Raw genomic sequence first — 16,949 nt, forward strand, 5'->3', positions numbered from 1 at the left:
CAGCCTAAAACAGTCGCTGATATTATTTTTCAGTAATATATGGCATAATTCTTATCGTTAAAAAAAAGTTTTATATATTTTCTACATCACTTAAAGGGGCAATCGGTCGACTTTTTTTGCAAAACGGCTTCGTTACGTCACACAGTACCTGAACGTAAATCCCTCTCTAATGAATAGGCCCAAAAATTGCAATTTTTTAAAATAGCAAAGTTTGGGTTCTCTTATAGAAAACAAGAGACGTATTTGTGTAGAAAACAGAGATTTTCAGATTAGTAGTAGTAGTAGTATTATAAATAGTAGTATTTATAATACAGTATTGTAGTATTATTTATTATGCCTTAATAGTTCCTTTTATTTCTACATTTTCAATTTATGATATAAGTACAAAAAATTATTATCAATCATACAACGCACAATCTTAATAATTTCCGTAGATAAATTTCGAAACTTGGCAACTCTGTCTTTCAATCGCACGTCGTTCGCTTCTCTGCGCTTACGTGAAAAAAGATTATTTCAATTATTTGCAGATTTAAGAATAAAGTATGTTGTAAATATGTGAAAGCCTTTTCATAAAATAGTTCTAAATGTATTCTTTTTCTCACCTTTTTTTAGTACATAAATTATTTCGCGATTGCCTTAGATCAACTTTATTCCGCTTTTATTGTAGGTTGAAGAGTTTGCTTTGGCGTCCCTCTATACATTAACAGAGATTTTAACTAGTGTGAAAATTACTTGGAAAATAAAAAATGAAGTCGAAGAAGACTGAAGTTGAGGCTGCTTCAGATAATGCTACATCAGAAGAAGAGGAGGAATACGCAGTGGAAAGAATTTGCGGTCGCAGAGTACGCAAAGGAAAAGTTAGTTTATATTTATAAGAAAATTTTTGGGGTGTACGTATTTCTTTCTAAATGGATGTGATTTTTTAGATTGAATATTTTCTTAAATGGAAGGGGTACTCAGAATCCGAAAATACTTGGGAACCGGAGGAAAATTTAGATTGTCAGGACCTAATAAAGCAGTATGAAGAAGAGAGAGCCAAAGACGAGGTAAGTTAGTAAGCGTGGAAAACGCTATATTTGGCGGGAGTTTCGTAAATAAGGGTACAGCGGGAATAAATGGACTTATAAGAAAAAGATTTCATTTTTATTGGGAGTGGATTTTTATTTCTTGAAATTAGGACATAAACACAATGACCTTAGACTTTGGGAAATAATTATTTATCAGGAGTGGCACAATTTTTTTTTTTTACTTGCAATTGCAAGATATGTCGGAGGTTTTCTTAAACATGCTTATATAAATATATAGAAAGATAGATATAGCATAGTATAGATATTTCGAGCTCACTTAGATGTACCTAACCGGCTTTGCGTTCGCGTTATTTCCAAAGTACTCGAATTTGAGATAATTAAGGGTTGACAAGCACAGAATGTGGGTATAGTCTTTTCAACTTCGGCAATTTATTGCGAAAGCGAATGTTAAGTAAATTATTATTTATATTTATATCCTTACACCACCTCTTGTACAGAGGTATATTAAGTTTGTGCGAATGTACGCTATGCTCAGAATGATTTGAAATACACCCATCTTTCATTACATCGGTCGATTTGCAATTATTTTCTAAGTCTTACGTATCCATTCGTCCGCTTATCTAGCTTGTTTTCTTGTGCTCTTTCTACAGGCCATAAAGTTTGGGATATTTTTTTTATTACATGTGGTGCTCTCACGTGTTTTTAAAATTGTATTAGCTCTAATTTGGGGCTTAGTAGAAAGCCTATTATCAGATTTTCTAGACAGTCTTATATTGGAAATTATACATATATATATATATATATATATATATATATGCAATATATACACTCAATTAACTATTGTTACTCTTTTCCTTTTCATTGTCATTTATAAAAATTGTTGTAATTTTTTGTTATTCTTGCATATATTTAGGCAACCAGTACTAAAACTGAGAAGTCTGAAAAGCTTAAAAAGGAAAAGGATAGTGGACGTTCTAGTTCCGCAAGCAACAAACGTAAGAATGAGACGGAGACAAAAGCTGCAGGTATGGATTCTTTCGTGTTTGAAAAAAAAGTTGCAAAAACGAGTTTTTTAACTTTTTCCCTCTTTTTTTAGTTACCACCAAAAAAAAACGTACAGATTCAGCTAACCCGGAAACAGATACGGAATCTGTTTCAGAAGCGTCTTCGAGACAATCGGAACTAACTGGCTTTGATAAGGGGCTAGAAGCGGAGAACATACTAGGTGCCTCAGATTCAAATGGTGGCCTCTATTTTCTTATACAATTCAAAGGAGTCGATCAAGCCGAAATGGTTCCTGCTTCGGTTGCAAACATCAAAATACCGCAAATGGTTATTAGATTCTATGAAGAACGCCTCTCATGGTATTCTGATAACGAGGAATAATTTCCATCTCGGGCTATAAAATTTTGGATTTTGTCCCAAGTTTTAAGTTTAAAACAACAAAATTTTCTTTTTTATGATTTCCATTTTTAATGTTTTCTAATTCCCAAAAAAAAAAAAAAATCGGAATCCTATAAAATGTAGTTATGAGATTGGAGAAAAAACGCAGCTTATCGAGTTGCTTTACTATAATATTTATACATTTGAACACATTTCATTACAAAATCTAAATGATTCTGTTACAACATTAAACTATTGCATACGGGGGTATTTCCTTATCGAAAGAAATAAGTAAATTAAATTGTTAAAGCGGATAATTTCCTGCTTTGCTAATAATGTGTTCTTTGCCATTTTCGAATTACGGAAGATTAACAAAAAAAAATGATATCTTCCAATGGTAAGTTGCGGTGTACTAATTTCATCATTTCCATTATGACAGCAATATAGCTAAACCTATGCGGTTGAGTCCATTTTAATCGATGTAGACGTAGCCATCTCAGCTTCTCAAAGATTTACTAAGACCGGAAAGTCTGACGTTAATTGACAAAAATTGAAATTCAAACATTTTAATAGTTTAATTTACATATTTATATATGCAGAATTCGCAAGTGAGTTGAAATCGACTAATGGGCCCAGTCGTTCATACTGGCAAAATTTTCAAGGGGACTAGCTTTTGTAAACTTTGTCGAAAATATTTTTTTTTATTAGCTTTCATCCGGACGAAATTTTTTGACCTTTCCCTGAAGCGCTCGGAAGGATTACTCGCTTCGAATGACCAATCATTCAGGGAATGTCCCTTATTGTGAAGGTGAGAAAATAGTCAGGCAAGAGGAGGTGGTCGAACATTATTAGGTGTGTATGTTTCGTGTAAATGTTTCTACTGCAGTTGAGATTTGCACCCGAGACCACCTTCTTTTTATCCCTTCACAAATCGTTTCTATTCAATTGTCGTCTCTTATACTGATATTAACATGCTATCATATTTCTCTAAGCAATTTAATATTGTTGTTGTGAAAGATTTATAATACTTTACCTGCTCGGTTCTAACTCTCCAAATAAGTCAACAGATGTTTTTTGATAGTGGATATATTCGTTTAAAAGTATCTCCCAGTAAAAATATTTTACCATAGCTTGGCTGTTGGATGTCACTTTGCCAATAAATTATTTAGGAGGCAGTGTTTGTTTGCTAATTATGAATTCGGCTATAGAATTTGACACTCGCGATTATATCTTTGACAGATGCGCAAACAACAGAAGTGCATTTTCTAGCAAAAAAAAATCTTCGCGGAGAAGGAACGATGGAGAATATTTTGACTAGGAAAGGCAGTTTTATAGTTGTGGGACTGTAAAATAATGATAAAAATGGATAAGAAGTTTATTAGATCATCCGGGAATCGGTTTACGGTTCTTGTGATCGAGCAAACTTGACATCTTATCTAGGTTCTCTAGGATAGTGCTGTCTAACGATTTAAGTCGTTAAAGAAAATTGGGCTGATGGTATTCGATAGCGTACAAATGTTTTCTCAGAGGAATTTTGCAAATAAAGTGTTGTATGGGGTTTGGTCGAAAAAGTGAACCCATCCGGACCGTTTTCAATAGCGTTCGATCTGGAGTCAAAACAAGATGTACCGAATTTCAGAAAAAAATCTCAAAAATTGAGATGTGCACATGAGCAGACATTAGATGGACAGACCAGCTGAGGTATAATAAAGCTGGGTCCAGCTTAAGCCCTTTTGGATGTTACGCGTTTTCGCACAAACTTAATATATCTTATACTACAAGTGGCATAGGTATAGGTATAGGGTATAAAAATGTAAATTAGATTAAATATTTATTAAAAGATCTTACATAAGAAACAGTTAGGAATTTATATTATGTAGCAATTAGAAATGAATTGATGATTAGTAAATTTTTCTTCTTTCATACATAAATAAATAAACAAATTAATAAAAATTGAAGAGACTCAGCAGAAGGATCCGTCCATGATGATGATGCCTATACAACATATAAGAGATAGATACAACAAATATACTAATCTACCTGAAGACTAGATAAATTGTAGATGTATTATTAGTAAACAAACAATTTTTAATTCTTATTTACCGTATGTGTGTTTCTGATCCGTTCGCACCCATTTTAAATTTTATTTTTGAAATAAAAAAAAAAAATGGAAAGAAGATTAATTTGATCTTTCTCCAGTTTTGAATTCTCTCAATATAATTAATTGAATTGAAAGTGATAATGTATTTATGCTTAACCCTTTTCTTATTTTTGCAGCAAATTTTATTTCAAACTCAATCATTTATATGCTATCGTCAGTAAAGAGATATTCAAGAGTATATTTACTATTACTATGTAGTAGTACTACAGCAGAATTGCCCATAATTTTAGTTCTTTAAGTTAAACGTTCCTCTATCAAATTGTCTTCATGTTGCGTATATCGCATTAAGAACCAGGTGACTGGTTACATAAACGAACACTCGCAGCAGAAAGGTAATAATTTTTTTTGCACTTCCAGGGTACATAACAAGATCAACGACAAGTAATGACAAATTTTACGGCGAGACAAGAGCTGCTGTAGTTTCCGGGCCAAAAGACGCCATTAATGTTAAAGAAATTTTAAGTTCATTATGACGCTTTTTGAAGCAATCAACGCCCTAAGATCCCTATGTCAAGAAGGGAAGAATGAACAAACCGGTTTAGAGAGGACGCAGAGAAACATGCGAAGGGTAGCGAAAAACAAATATCTAAGCAAAACCATAAAAAGTCTGTCAAAAAACAACTAAGAAAAGTAGATTCGGGGGTAAACGACTCTTCTCCACTTTCCACTTTTATCTAAAAATATAATATATACATTTAAAATACCACTTATTTATTTTGGTTTGTGTTCTGTTGGGGGCGAACAATTTAACTCAGTTTCAATACGAATCGCAACAATTTTCAATAGTTTTTTCAAATTTGAAGACGGAATGTGTTTATCACAGGCAACTAACAAGTGGACAGACGGACGGACATGCCTAAATCGTTTCAGAAATTGGTGCTATGTGTCGCTAACGTTTCGATGCCGTAAATACACTCGCAAAATCTTTTTCTTATATATATATATATGTATATATACAAATTAGTTTTCTTACGTACAATATACGCATTGTTGGATTATACTGTCATTCTCATAGTGTTGTTTTACCAATTAATATAAGTTCCGGGTAATCTATTTTAAATTTTTATCAACGTTCCACAACTCAAGTAGGGGGATCCCGCAAATACTGCAAACTATTGCCCTATTGCAATCTGTTCCACTATAGTCGAAACCATAAAGACCATGGTCAGCTAGTTATATGGAGTCGACCGATCTAATTAGTGGCAGGCAATGTGGCTTTTCCAAAAATCGGTCCACTGTTGACTTAATGTGTTGCCTCGCCGAAAAGTGGAACCGAGCTATTCGCCAGTTTGCCGAAAGTGAGGTCATTCACCTAGATATCTCCAAAGCTTTCGACAGAGTATGGCATGATGCTTTTGTAGCCAAGATGATTGAATATCGACTTTGCTTGGACTTTTGCTCTCGACCTCATATAGCGAAATACTCATGTCCTTGAACATCGGCGTAATATGGGCTCTGTTGCGCTTAGGTGCAAGTATATTTCGGGCAAGTGTTGTGCGATCATGAATTAGATATGTCCACCAATTAATTGCTTCAAAAAGGCTGCAGGTCTTTCTCAATAAAAAGGTCATGCGACGCACCGTACAGAATAATCTTTTAAGCTCCGAAATTTTTCCAAGTAAAGATCAGTAACGCCGTCAAAACGTTCTCTTTACATCGTTTGAAACTATCTGACGTGAAAGATGATGTCGTAGAAAGCAACTCGAGCAACAGTCGTGCACAAAAAATAAAAAGAAGTGGGATTCTATTTATTTAACATTGATACCTTTGGAAAGGGACTGATGTAAGGGGTTCTAAAGAATCTATTGAATGCAATTTGAAATGTATTTGAACCTTTTTTTAAATCATTCCTTTTATGTACCACTACGCAGCTATTGATTGGCCCCCATTACTATATCTGGTAAAATTATTTCACAACGTACTGAGAATTGACAATTGTTTGACTTTTGAAATATAAAATATATTTTAAATATAAGTTTGTGTAGGTATTTGGTATTTTTATTTGAATTTCGATGGATGATACGTTTTCAGAGCTAATGTTGTTTACCGTTAGCGAAAGAGTAATGGAAGAAAAGCAAATTTCGCCTATACCTACTCAAGCGATTTCTTTAAAAGCCTTTAGACGTTTTTGTACAATTTCTCATATATGCTGATGTCGTGTTTAGCAGTTTGTGTTTATTATTTAATGTGCGTAAATGAAATTAAATAAAAAATATGTTTGTGTTAATGGATAATTTTGACATCATTAAATACATACACCTATACAGAAATTTTTAATGCAATGCACATGTTCTTATATATTATGTTATGTATATGTATGCGTTTTGTCATTCCAAATTAAAAATGTCAATCGTAACGTTTCAAAATATTGACACTCAATTCGTTTGCATCATAGAAGGAAGTCATACAGATGCAGAAAAAGTGTTGATGTCTCTATCTATGTGTAAATATAGTCCACCAAATATTTGCGAGGTTTTACATAAGTATATCCAAAATGCCGAGAGCATTTCTATTCACCAGCAGCAGCAGTAGCAGCTGCAGCAGGTGACAGCATCTTTTTTTTATATATATTTTCGCAAAATTGTATCATGGACTTGTTTAGTTTTCGCAATTGGGCATTAATTTAGTTAAGTATTTCGTTTGCGGCAGTTAATAACAGTGGGTGTTGCCTGTGTGTGCGCGGACTAAATTTTCTTTTAAGTGAAGAACGAAAGAAAACACAAAAGGTGGGAACTTGTGCAAGAAAAGTGTTTCATGAGAAGTTCATTGAAACAAAGAAGTTTTAATAAAACGCACAAAGTATATATATATATCGGTCACGAATCGTACTTTTTGATGAAATAATTTGAATTTTTCGGCATTTTCTCAATTACGAGCCATTTTAGACCTAGCCAGTCAAATGCTTTATAACACCAGTTTTCTTGTTATGGGTTGTATGATTTCTTCAGTCCTAGTTCTATTTAGACCTACTCTTAAGTTTGTCTCAACTATGTAGGGATCTGGTTCTATAATATTTTGAGAGGAGACATGCTGCCCTTATAAGTTTTCTTAAAACTTGCGTAATTTATTGAGCGCTCTGAAGATGTGGACTGATCGAGGGGTCAATCATTTTTGATTTCTTAATTTCATCTGTCTTTAATTTAAGGGACCAATTATGCCGGTCGGTAAGTTCGTTTTTAATCAGTACGAAAAGTAAAAGTTTGGAATAACAATTTTTCCAAAACGTTCTCACTTATGGAGAAGTAAAATTATTGTGTAGGTGTTTTTACTGCACTTTAAATAAATTGTTAACTTGCACAAGTTCGCAATTGAAGTTCTACAATATCCGTATTAAGGCATAGTTTACGATTGAATTTCTCATTTTATTATACCTATCACCGAAGGATGACTTGCAACAGATGGAAGAAAATTGCATAAATCCTACAAAGTGTATTTGTTCTCGGCCCATAACAAATATTAAATCCATCCAGGCATATCCGTCCTCCCGTCTCGCTTTGGATTTATGTGGCAAACTTTCTCTTGAATGCAGAAGCTAATATACGGACTTCAAATTTGTCGCAAATAAAGGAAGGTATTGCAGATAGGTTTATATCGAAAATTGGCGAAATCAGTCAAAGGCCATTTCCATAATGCGATGTAAAGGCAAAAAAAAATTGCCCTTTTCCTTATTAATCGTGTCCTAGAGTAGACTTAGCGATCGAAACCCGATAGAACCCGTACAAAACCGGAAAATATCGCTGTCACTCCCTCGACAGCGGTGTTTGAGTGCAAAAGATCCGGTCAAAGAGGAATTAAATTTTTCTTACTTGTTTCACATTGCCTTTGATATATTGCTATTTTGCATGGGTCGCTCTAGCTTACTGAGGTAACCTGAAAGGTTTTATTACCACAAGCGGTATATTAAGTTTCTGCGAACGTATGCAACACGCAGAAGGACTTGGGATAGACTGTACTACTACTTTTTACTATATGTATTCCGAATCGATCTTGTCTCTCTCTCCTCACTTCTTCTTTTTTCTTGTGTTCAACGTACAAACCGCAGTTTTTGAAATATTTCGATGAACTTTGGACCGTTGATATGTTTTGACCCAACTCTCTTCAAAATGATTTAGATCGGATGACTTTAACGAACAGTTCCCATAAAACGTCTAATAGGCCGGTGTTAGGCACCGAGTGTTCTATCCCCTTCATATATTGACATAGTGCACTAAAAGAAGTTTTGCTTTTTGTTTTAAGCTCAGCATAATTTTCTCCCTACTTACGATATTATTTCTTTTACTTTACTTACTACTTACAACTATTTAATTTCTTTACTTACGATTCTAATGCAAAGTTTTATTTTTTCAAATATTTCAGCTTTAAATATGAGTGAGGGTAAGAGTTTATTCTCCACTTTCCTAATATTGGCTTTTCTCTTAATTTTCTTATGGATGCTCTATGCCATGTTCTAAGTCCGGCAACGTTAAATAAACATTTTTCTACAGAAAACTAAGAGCATGTCGGTGTATAAATTAAAAAATTATAATTAAAAGAAAACTTTGCTTTTAAAGGCGTATTAAGAATGGTAAGTAAACAATTGTTATTACAAAAAATCGACATAACTGTAAATTTTATAGAGTCAATGCCTGCTAACTGTTAACGCATTTATTTTATTTCCATACATGGAGTTGTATCAGGTATAGTCTTTACGCAATAAATAATAATATGTGACCCAACAATCTCGCCCATACTTCGAGGGCTTATCAGAGATTGTTCGTTACCAGATACCCCTACTAAGCAAATAATGGATTAACTTTATCTCTAAATGTTTCTTTCCATTATGCAGATGAGTCTTTACGCATTCATTGCAAAACTTCATAGTTCTTCCGTAGTTTTCCAATCGAAACTTAGCTGGAAACATCTAAGCCTTATGGATCACAAACTTATTCTCGCTGACGGCCTAACCTTTGTCAATCGTCCATTAATTATATCTTTACTTCTAAGCTATTATTCTGCGTTTTCTACACATAATACGTCACTCAATAAGTTGGCAGGATGATATATAAATGTAGCCATTACTAACAAGCCCATATGATGTTTAACACGTTAAGGAGGGCGTGTACCACCGGTGGCTCACAAGCGAATGTTTATGCGAAATATGAAAAACAGCGCCGTCCTTAACGTGTTAAATAATAACAGTTTGCAGACGAAATGTGTCAAAATTTCCTCGTGTTCTGAACAGTAGCTTGTTGGTTGCTTTTGACGGTTTTCGCCGTTTATTGTCCACGCAGTTGACGAAAGATAGTTATGAGTCCATGTTCCATCCATTGTCTACCCTTCCTATATTAGGAACATTCCATCTTCAAAAAATTTGAACAACCATCTAGTATTGATGCCTAGCTGTGTCCATATCTCCGGAAATGACTTTGCAAATAAATTACCAAAATTGTCTTTTTCATCTCAGCTGCACCTTACCTTATAATTTTAACTGTCCCGATATAAAACATTTCATTAATAGTCACATATATCAAGAGGTCAATAATTGTTATGAGAGAAAACATTACCTTGGTACAGTTAAGTAAAACATAAAATACTTTCCCTTAGCCATAATTTAGCGAGCACTTAAGTTGAATGACGTCACATTTCCAAAATAGTGAGGCGCACTTGCGCGCTTTTGCGCACCCAGCGTAGTTGGTGTTGAATTCTCTGGTGTCACTGTTTCTTTCTTCTTCTTCTTCAAATTTTTTTCATCCATTGCTTTGATAATTAGAAAACTGAAGTCATTAATACCACTATAAGGACTGAATTAATTATCGGAATGTTCTGAAGTTTTGACAGGTATCGTTTAAAGGCTTGGTTCATTCGGAAAGCGCAACAGTGTTGTTATAAATTTGTCAGACCGAAGATTTATTGATTGATGTGTTAATTGTTGCTTTGACTTTTGTGCCGTGATAAGTGAGGGACACCTGTGCGTAATCTGTAAGATGTTCAAAAGTCTTGTAGCTAGCTATAGGCTCCTCTTTTTCTTTTATCTTACAATTTGAAGTGCATAAGTTAATTGTTAAAGCAGGTAAAGAAATAATTAAGTAAATGACCCACTTAGTGCGCATTAGGAAAAGATGGAGATATGATTACTTTCTAGCGTATGCAAGCAAAGCCTTCATGTAATGCGTGTACCTTTGATCAGTCTAACGCTCCTTTCGCCTCTCCTTTCAACTTGTTGCATGGTTTTGGAACGAAGACTTGTCTGAAGCTGAAACTGAAATATATTCTTTGAAAGCGAACGCTATCTTTTGAAGAAGAAACGCCAAACACACAATAGTTAAAAGTCGATATCAGACGAAAAAAATTCGAATGAAACGGAAATTTTCGCTTTTGTATAATGTAATCGTTAAACAAGCAATGATTTATGGCAGTAATAAAGGTTGGGAAATTTATTTGGAATTATTATTCACCTTTCCGAAGAGTCGAAGATGTATAGCGTTTCTATCCGTCTGCTGGAGCTCATGAAAATCGTATTCATTTTGTTTAAACATTCGATGTATTCGATGATTTTCTTCTTCTTGACTATTTATAAAGAAAACAAAAACGTAAAAAAAAAAAAAATTTGAGAACAGAAAATTTTTGTTTAAAATCATTAAGTTTGCGTTGCATGTATGTATTCATAAATTTATAAAGCAATTTTTTATTTGTTAACGAACTAAAATAAGATTAATGACTGCCTTGCCAACGCATTTTTCATTTGTTTTTTTTTAAAAGCCATAGAAAACGGGGGCGAAAATGTTTGTGCATATATGTCAGAGAATTATGAAATCGTACATGCTTAACTTATGGAAATCAACTGTGTATACATGGGGCAATATTGTAAATTTTACGTTTACAATTAAAGCTAAAGTGTTTTGGAAATTTTTTTCAAATTTTTTTTAATTGTTTAATTAAGAAGAAGAAGAAGAAGAAGTAGTCGTTTTATTTAACTTACCATATTTATTAATTTTTTTAAAAAATCTTTGACAACATTTTTGAAAGTACTTTAGATATTAGGTTTTTATTTTCTTCATATAGTTTCTTTGTTGTCTTCAACCGGTTCCCTCTTTCGTGGGAACAGCAATAAGCAGTCATAGTCTAAGTTGTAGATTAATTGTTCCAACTTTTTGCTGTAAGAACTTAGTTGTTGTATCATTTCTGCAGATCATATGTTATTATTATATTTATAGGGCGTCCAACACGCGTTCAAATCAGCGCGCGGACTCTTTTGAAGCTATGAAAAGCAAACATACCTAACAATACTAACTCAACTATCAATGTCACTTGATTGTCGTCTCTTTACACGTTCCATTGGTAATTCAACTATCAACGGCACTTGATTGTCCTTTTTCCATGCAGCTTCAACGTTCTCCTCGGCCCACGAAATTCATTAGTAAGAATTCTTTCCGACAATGATTTATTATCGCCTGATGTCATTCAACATTGCCAGGAATACGATTAATTCCATTTTCACATTCTCAAGTTTGTTTTCAAAAAGTCTTGCGAATGATTTTTCCTTAAAAATGCCTAACTTTTTGAAAATGTAAAAATTTTAATGCCTATAAAAATTAAATAAACTCTGAATTTTTCAGAGTGATTATTGGTTTTATTATTTATTGTTTGTTTTTTTAGCAAGTTTTTCAACAAAAAAAAAAAAAAAACCTTGAAAACGTTTTAATTACAGCGTTCTAGTCTAGTAAATACAACCGGATATCTGTTATGGCTTTGGGTTGACAGTGAATTTTATTAACGGCTAAGATTGCATGTCCTTGAAAGAGCTTAAGCAAGTAAGCGAAATATCTTTGCTGGTAAACTTGATAAATTCTTTAAAATGATGAGAAGGTCATGTTCACCAAATCTTAAAAAGCTTCTCTTTGTAGAGGCCCTGAAGCGATTAAAGCTTATGAACATTCGCTGAGATTCAGTTTAAGTTAAGCAAAGAACGATAGACATTATGCAAATATGTAGGGAGAAGAGAAGGATCACCTGAATCGACCTAATAAGAGAATGCGGAAATGAATTTTTGCTCTACTGTCTAAGGTATTTACTAAGAGCTTACAAAGTCGTCAAAATTACAGTTCATTTGATGATTTCTTCAATTTTTTGTCGCTATACCTTATTACTATATTATTGTTTGAAGGTCACCTTCAATCGTTTTCAGTAAACGAATATAAATCAAATAAAAATTCTCTGCACTCTTTGTATTTAGAACGAATACTCTGTTGTTGTAACGTCGCAGAGGAAGTGAATTTTTCCAAGTATGATGTCAATAATTTTTCCTTTTTTCCCGCATAAAAAATCATAGCATGTCGTAAAAAAAACTAAAGCTTTTAAAAAGTAATTTTTTCGGCATCACCATAAATCTGTCATGTACATACATACATATACCTTTACATATTGATATTATCGGTGGAAAAACAATAACAAATGCGAAGGTTGTGTCCATTTTATGCCTTACATTGTACACATATGATCTCAGCAAGAAAAACGGGACACTTTTTGCGGCACTGAATATTAGCATAGTTTTAATTTTACGTAGTTTATGATTTTTTCGTATTTGATCTTAATGAGCCACCAGAGGTCTGATATTGAACTCTAGATAATAACTTTAATCGCCTTCTTTTTTGAATTGAAAAAATATCTGGTATAGATAAATAATTTATTTTATAATAGATGTATATGTGTATATAATATGCGTTATACCTACGGCATTCAGTTGCTAGATGGAAAAAAGATCTGTTAATGAACGATATGACGTACAATATATGATAACTGAAAATGATATTTGTGTGCTTTCCATTTGGATTTACAAGAGTTTTGAACTTACATTCAGAAAATTGATCGGTTGAAAATAAAAAACTTTAGATAAAGTTTATAAAGTTAACTACTACTCATACGCGATGGCCTATAGATATTGCAACAAGCTTCCATGCGAACTTGCTAACTTTGTTGCATAAGAACGAGTATTTCTAAGTTGGAAAATTGCTTTACAATGTTTTGGTGGAGAATTTCTGTTCAATTTCCGATTATTTTAATAACTCGTTAACAAGAAGTTTATAACCATCTGCACATATCGGATCTTAAGTAATGGAAAGCATTAAGTTGGTTGCGCAAGTAGTCCGTTTATGTTCTTTCGCTTATTCACTTTCTTTCACTAATTCTACAAACACAAATAGGGTAAGAAGACTCTCTTCTCTTAGAGTCGTCGCTACGTCAATTGAGTTCAAAAAAAGTGCTATGTGTCTTGTATACGAATCGCATTCTAATTGAATTCTAGTTTTAAATTATTTCCAATATCTTTAGATCTTTGAGGGAAAGCAGCAAGATGAGCAGATAATGCGTAAATCTTCACTCCTTACACTTTTTGCCCTCAAACCTATTTAACTGTCTGAACTTTTTTATCCTTAGCTTCATCTATTTCATATGCAGTTGAACTTGTGTGTCTGTTTGTGTCTCATTTAAACTTCTTTCAGAGTTTAAGTATTTGGTAAATTTTCGAAAAGACTTTTGCAGTTACTTAGAAAATCTCGCCAAATAATTTGTAAGAATTTTATTGTAAAAACAGATATCCACTCGCTGGTTGTTAAGCTAAATACCATATATTTTTTATAGCTATTACCGAAGGATAGATATATCATCTACCCGTTTGCCCCAAAATGAAGCTTCAGAGATCCTATAAAGTATATATATACACAATTTTTACCAATATCAAATCTGTCTGTCCGTCCGTCTGTCCTATTTTCAAAAGCAAATACTATCACGATACACGCATGCTCTGTGAACGGTGCTAGAGAACCTGTACAAAAGTAAAAAAGATCGCTTACGCCCATCCAAGTTTCAATTGAATGGATTTTTCAAAATACTTTTAGAACAAAGATAACGAATGGGCTTAAAAAATTCGGCAAAACCTGAATAAAATTTTCTAGTTTACTTGCTTTATGTTTACTTATTCCGGCTGATGGAAAGATTTATATATTTAGTATCTTGCAAAGTATATTCCAATACATAGATACACGAATAACACTAAAAGTATGTATCTTCTTAGATATACAACAATACACGCTCGCATAAATCTATGTATATATTTAAATCTGTATATGTATTTATGTTAACCTATTGTGTTCGTTAATATAATTAAACGTAGAAAATTTTGGAATTTTCATTTTCTTTGGATACATACATATATTTATCTATCCAAAGAAAAGGAAAATTCATAAAGAATTTTCTTCGAGTTTCGGAAGCATTTCAGTTGTAGCATTTCACTCGTTACGAACGGCGTCAAAGATCAATTTGAAATTTTTTCGAAATTTCTTAATAGAAAAAAACAAAAAAAAAAAAAAAAACACAAAAATATGTGCGTTAATTAAAAATTTATATATAATAAAACCGAAAATGTGTTTTAGTTGAAAAAAAAAAATTAAAATTTCTTAAAATTTTCTTTTTTACATATTTTTTTTTTTAGAAAATTCCTTAATCAAGATGAATGAAGCCAGAAGCTTATTTACTACTTTCTTAATCCTGGCATTTTTGCTATTCTTACTTTACACCTTCTACGAAGTCATGTTCTAATAAAATCGGATTTAGATTAATTGCTAAAGAAGAGAAAAAGAAAAAAAAAAAAAACAAGATAGAGCCGTTGCATACTGCTTCACATTTTTCTTAATAAAAATGAGCATCAAATTCCACTCATTATATTTTAATATTAAATTTAAGCAGCTAGCATCTATATATTAACGGTTAAGTCAAGGGGGTAAGTGATTAAAATTTTTCTACAGAGTTTTTTTTTTTTTAAATACAAGCCCACCCACGACTAGCTGCGGATCACCATTAAACATTCTACACCATCTTATAATTGTTCATATAACGACGTTTCAAAATAAGACAATTTGTGGAAGTGATCGAGAAAGTGGTACGAACGAAACCATTTTCAAAAGCCTTTGTCCTTGTCTAGGCTGGTGCTATGTTTCAGCAACTCCTTTTAATATTGAATAATGAAAATATTTTTCTGGACCCAAAACATCTCATTTACTTGTAAAATACAGAAACAAGGAGAATGTTACAATCGGCTTAGATTAGCATCCAGTTCCAACTGTCACGAAAAAAAAATTTCTAAATCGCGCTTTTATGCTTCTTGTTATTTCATTATCTATGTGACAATGCAGGCGAAGCGCTTTAAACGAAGAAAAATTTGGCGAAGCCCTAGATCCAGCACTAGCTTGCGTTAAAACGAGAATAGGTTACATCAGTTAAATCATTGCATAATGTTTGTCGAGTAGAAAAATATGTGGAAATGCGTATCGTGGTCGATTAGAACATAAAGCGAACATTTTATTGTTTCCACGAGAAGAAGGAGAAACCCTTTGCTCTTTCCATTTCTATGTGGACTATGTGTTGGCATCGTATTACGTACCAACTCCTGCGTAGGATTACAGTTGAAACTATTAAATGTTTTTGTGGTACAAGGGTATGTTAAGTTTGTGTCGGATGCATTTGATATCTAGAAGGACTTGATATCGACTCATCTTTTATCTGAGCGATTCGTTCAGATTCGCTTTATAAATCACTTTCTGGATCGAACTAGGATGGTCTGTCCTTAAGTTCGTCTTGCTGGTCACAATTTTTGAGATGCTTTTGCGAAATTTTAGTTCACTGTCATGTTTAGGTCAACGACGAATACTTTTGCGATAACCTATCAAATAATGTTTCATTGTGGGAAGTCGTTACATGAATATCTGTAGAGTGGTGTGGACTATTTAATGATGGACTGTGGCCCACTCAATGTTGCTTATTTCGAATACACAAATTATTGCTCTTCTTATTGAGATCACTTTTGCAAAATTTTACCAATGGATATTTGGAGTCATATATTTTTAAAACACAAAATGGCAATCAGATATATTCGAAGCCTTATGCCTTATGTTCGTTTCATTTAGAATTGGGTCTTAGTAGCGAATATAGTTTGAGGGTAACTATCGTTTTCTGAGCGAAATTTTTGATCAAAGCTATTAAAGCTCTGCTCTACAAGCTATGCTTTTAGGTTTCTACTGCTTTTTAGGGTTTCCGATATCTACTTGCTATCAATAAATATTACAAGCTAATATTCGGTCCGCATTGCTCGTAATTCCTTTATAATTATTTTTAATCTATGAAACATTTACGCTCTTCTTCCGAAGTTAAGTACACAAAAAAAGGACTTCATTATAACTTATTTGGATCACCAAAATCAATTCTAGGATTAAATGTACAAACTGCCAACAAAGACTCGCTTCTCGATGTTCTTTTTTATTCTAATAGCTAGCGCAGATCATTCGTTAAACGGATAGTCTGAAAAGTGAATTATAACTAATACACATAAACATATTTTATGTTCATAT

The 16,949-nt window shown here is 33.0% G+C and overlaps 1 protein-coding gene and 1 long non-coding RNA gene across 3 annotated transcripts in view; both read left to right on the forward strand.

The window, feature by feature from the left end:
* Positions 1-452: 452 nt before the first annotated feature.
* Positions 453-2,747, forward strand: LOC119635397 (heterochromatin protein 1). Its single transcript, XM_038030206.1, has 5 exons — positions 453-540; positions 613-857; positions 927-1,046; positions 1,942-2,053; positions 2,125-2,747. Exons 2-5 carry the CDS (start codon positions 747-749, stop codon positions 2,412-2,414), a joined length of 633 nt encoding a protein of 210 aa, XP_037886134.1. The 5' UTR covers positions 453-540; positions 613-746; the 3' UTR covers positions 2,415-2,747.
* Positions 2,748-7,263: 4,516 nt separating this feature from the next.
* Positions 7,264-16,949, forward strand: part of LOC119635330 — a 13,715-nt gene continuing 4,029 nt past the window's right edge. The window contains exons 1-2 of one of the 2 annotated variants that reach the window (XR_005247052.1): positions 7,264-7,298; positions 8,929-9,136. This is a non-coding gene — a long non-coding RNA (uncharacterized LOC119635330). Of the gene's footprint in view, positions 7,299-8,928; positions 9,137-14,916; positions 14,930-15,037; positions 15,326-16,949 lie in introns of those variants that run through there. The other variant, XR_005247051.1, reaches the window with a different exon arrangement.

Source organism: Glossina fuscipes, unplaced genomic scaffold (assembly GCF_014805625.2).
Source record: "Glossina fuscipes isolate IAEA_lab_2018 unplaced genomic scaffold, Yale_Gfus_2 26, whole genome shotgun sequence".
Classification (NCBI taxonomy): domain Eukaryota; kingdom Metazoa; phylum Arthropoda; class Insecta; order Diptera; family Glossinidae; genus Glossina; species Glossina fuscipes.

What these genes read in the sequence shown, in the direction of transcription:
- LOC119635397 (XM_038030206.1), top strand. Translation starts at nt 747, where the DNA reads ATGAAGTCGAAGAAGACTGAAGTTGAGGCTGCTTCAGATAATGCTACA. An exon ending in AAGAGAGAGCCAAAGACGAG is followed by an intron (nt 1,047 to 1,941) that starts GTAAGTTAGTAA and finishes GCATATATTTAG; the next exon opens with GCAACCAGTACTAAAACTGA. An exon ending in GACGGAGACAAAAGCTGCAG is followed by an intron (nt 2,054 to 2,124) that starts GTATGGATTCTT and finishes CTCTTTTTTTAG; the next exon opens with TTACCACCAAAAAAAAACGT.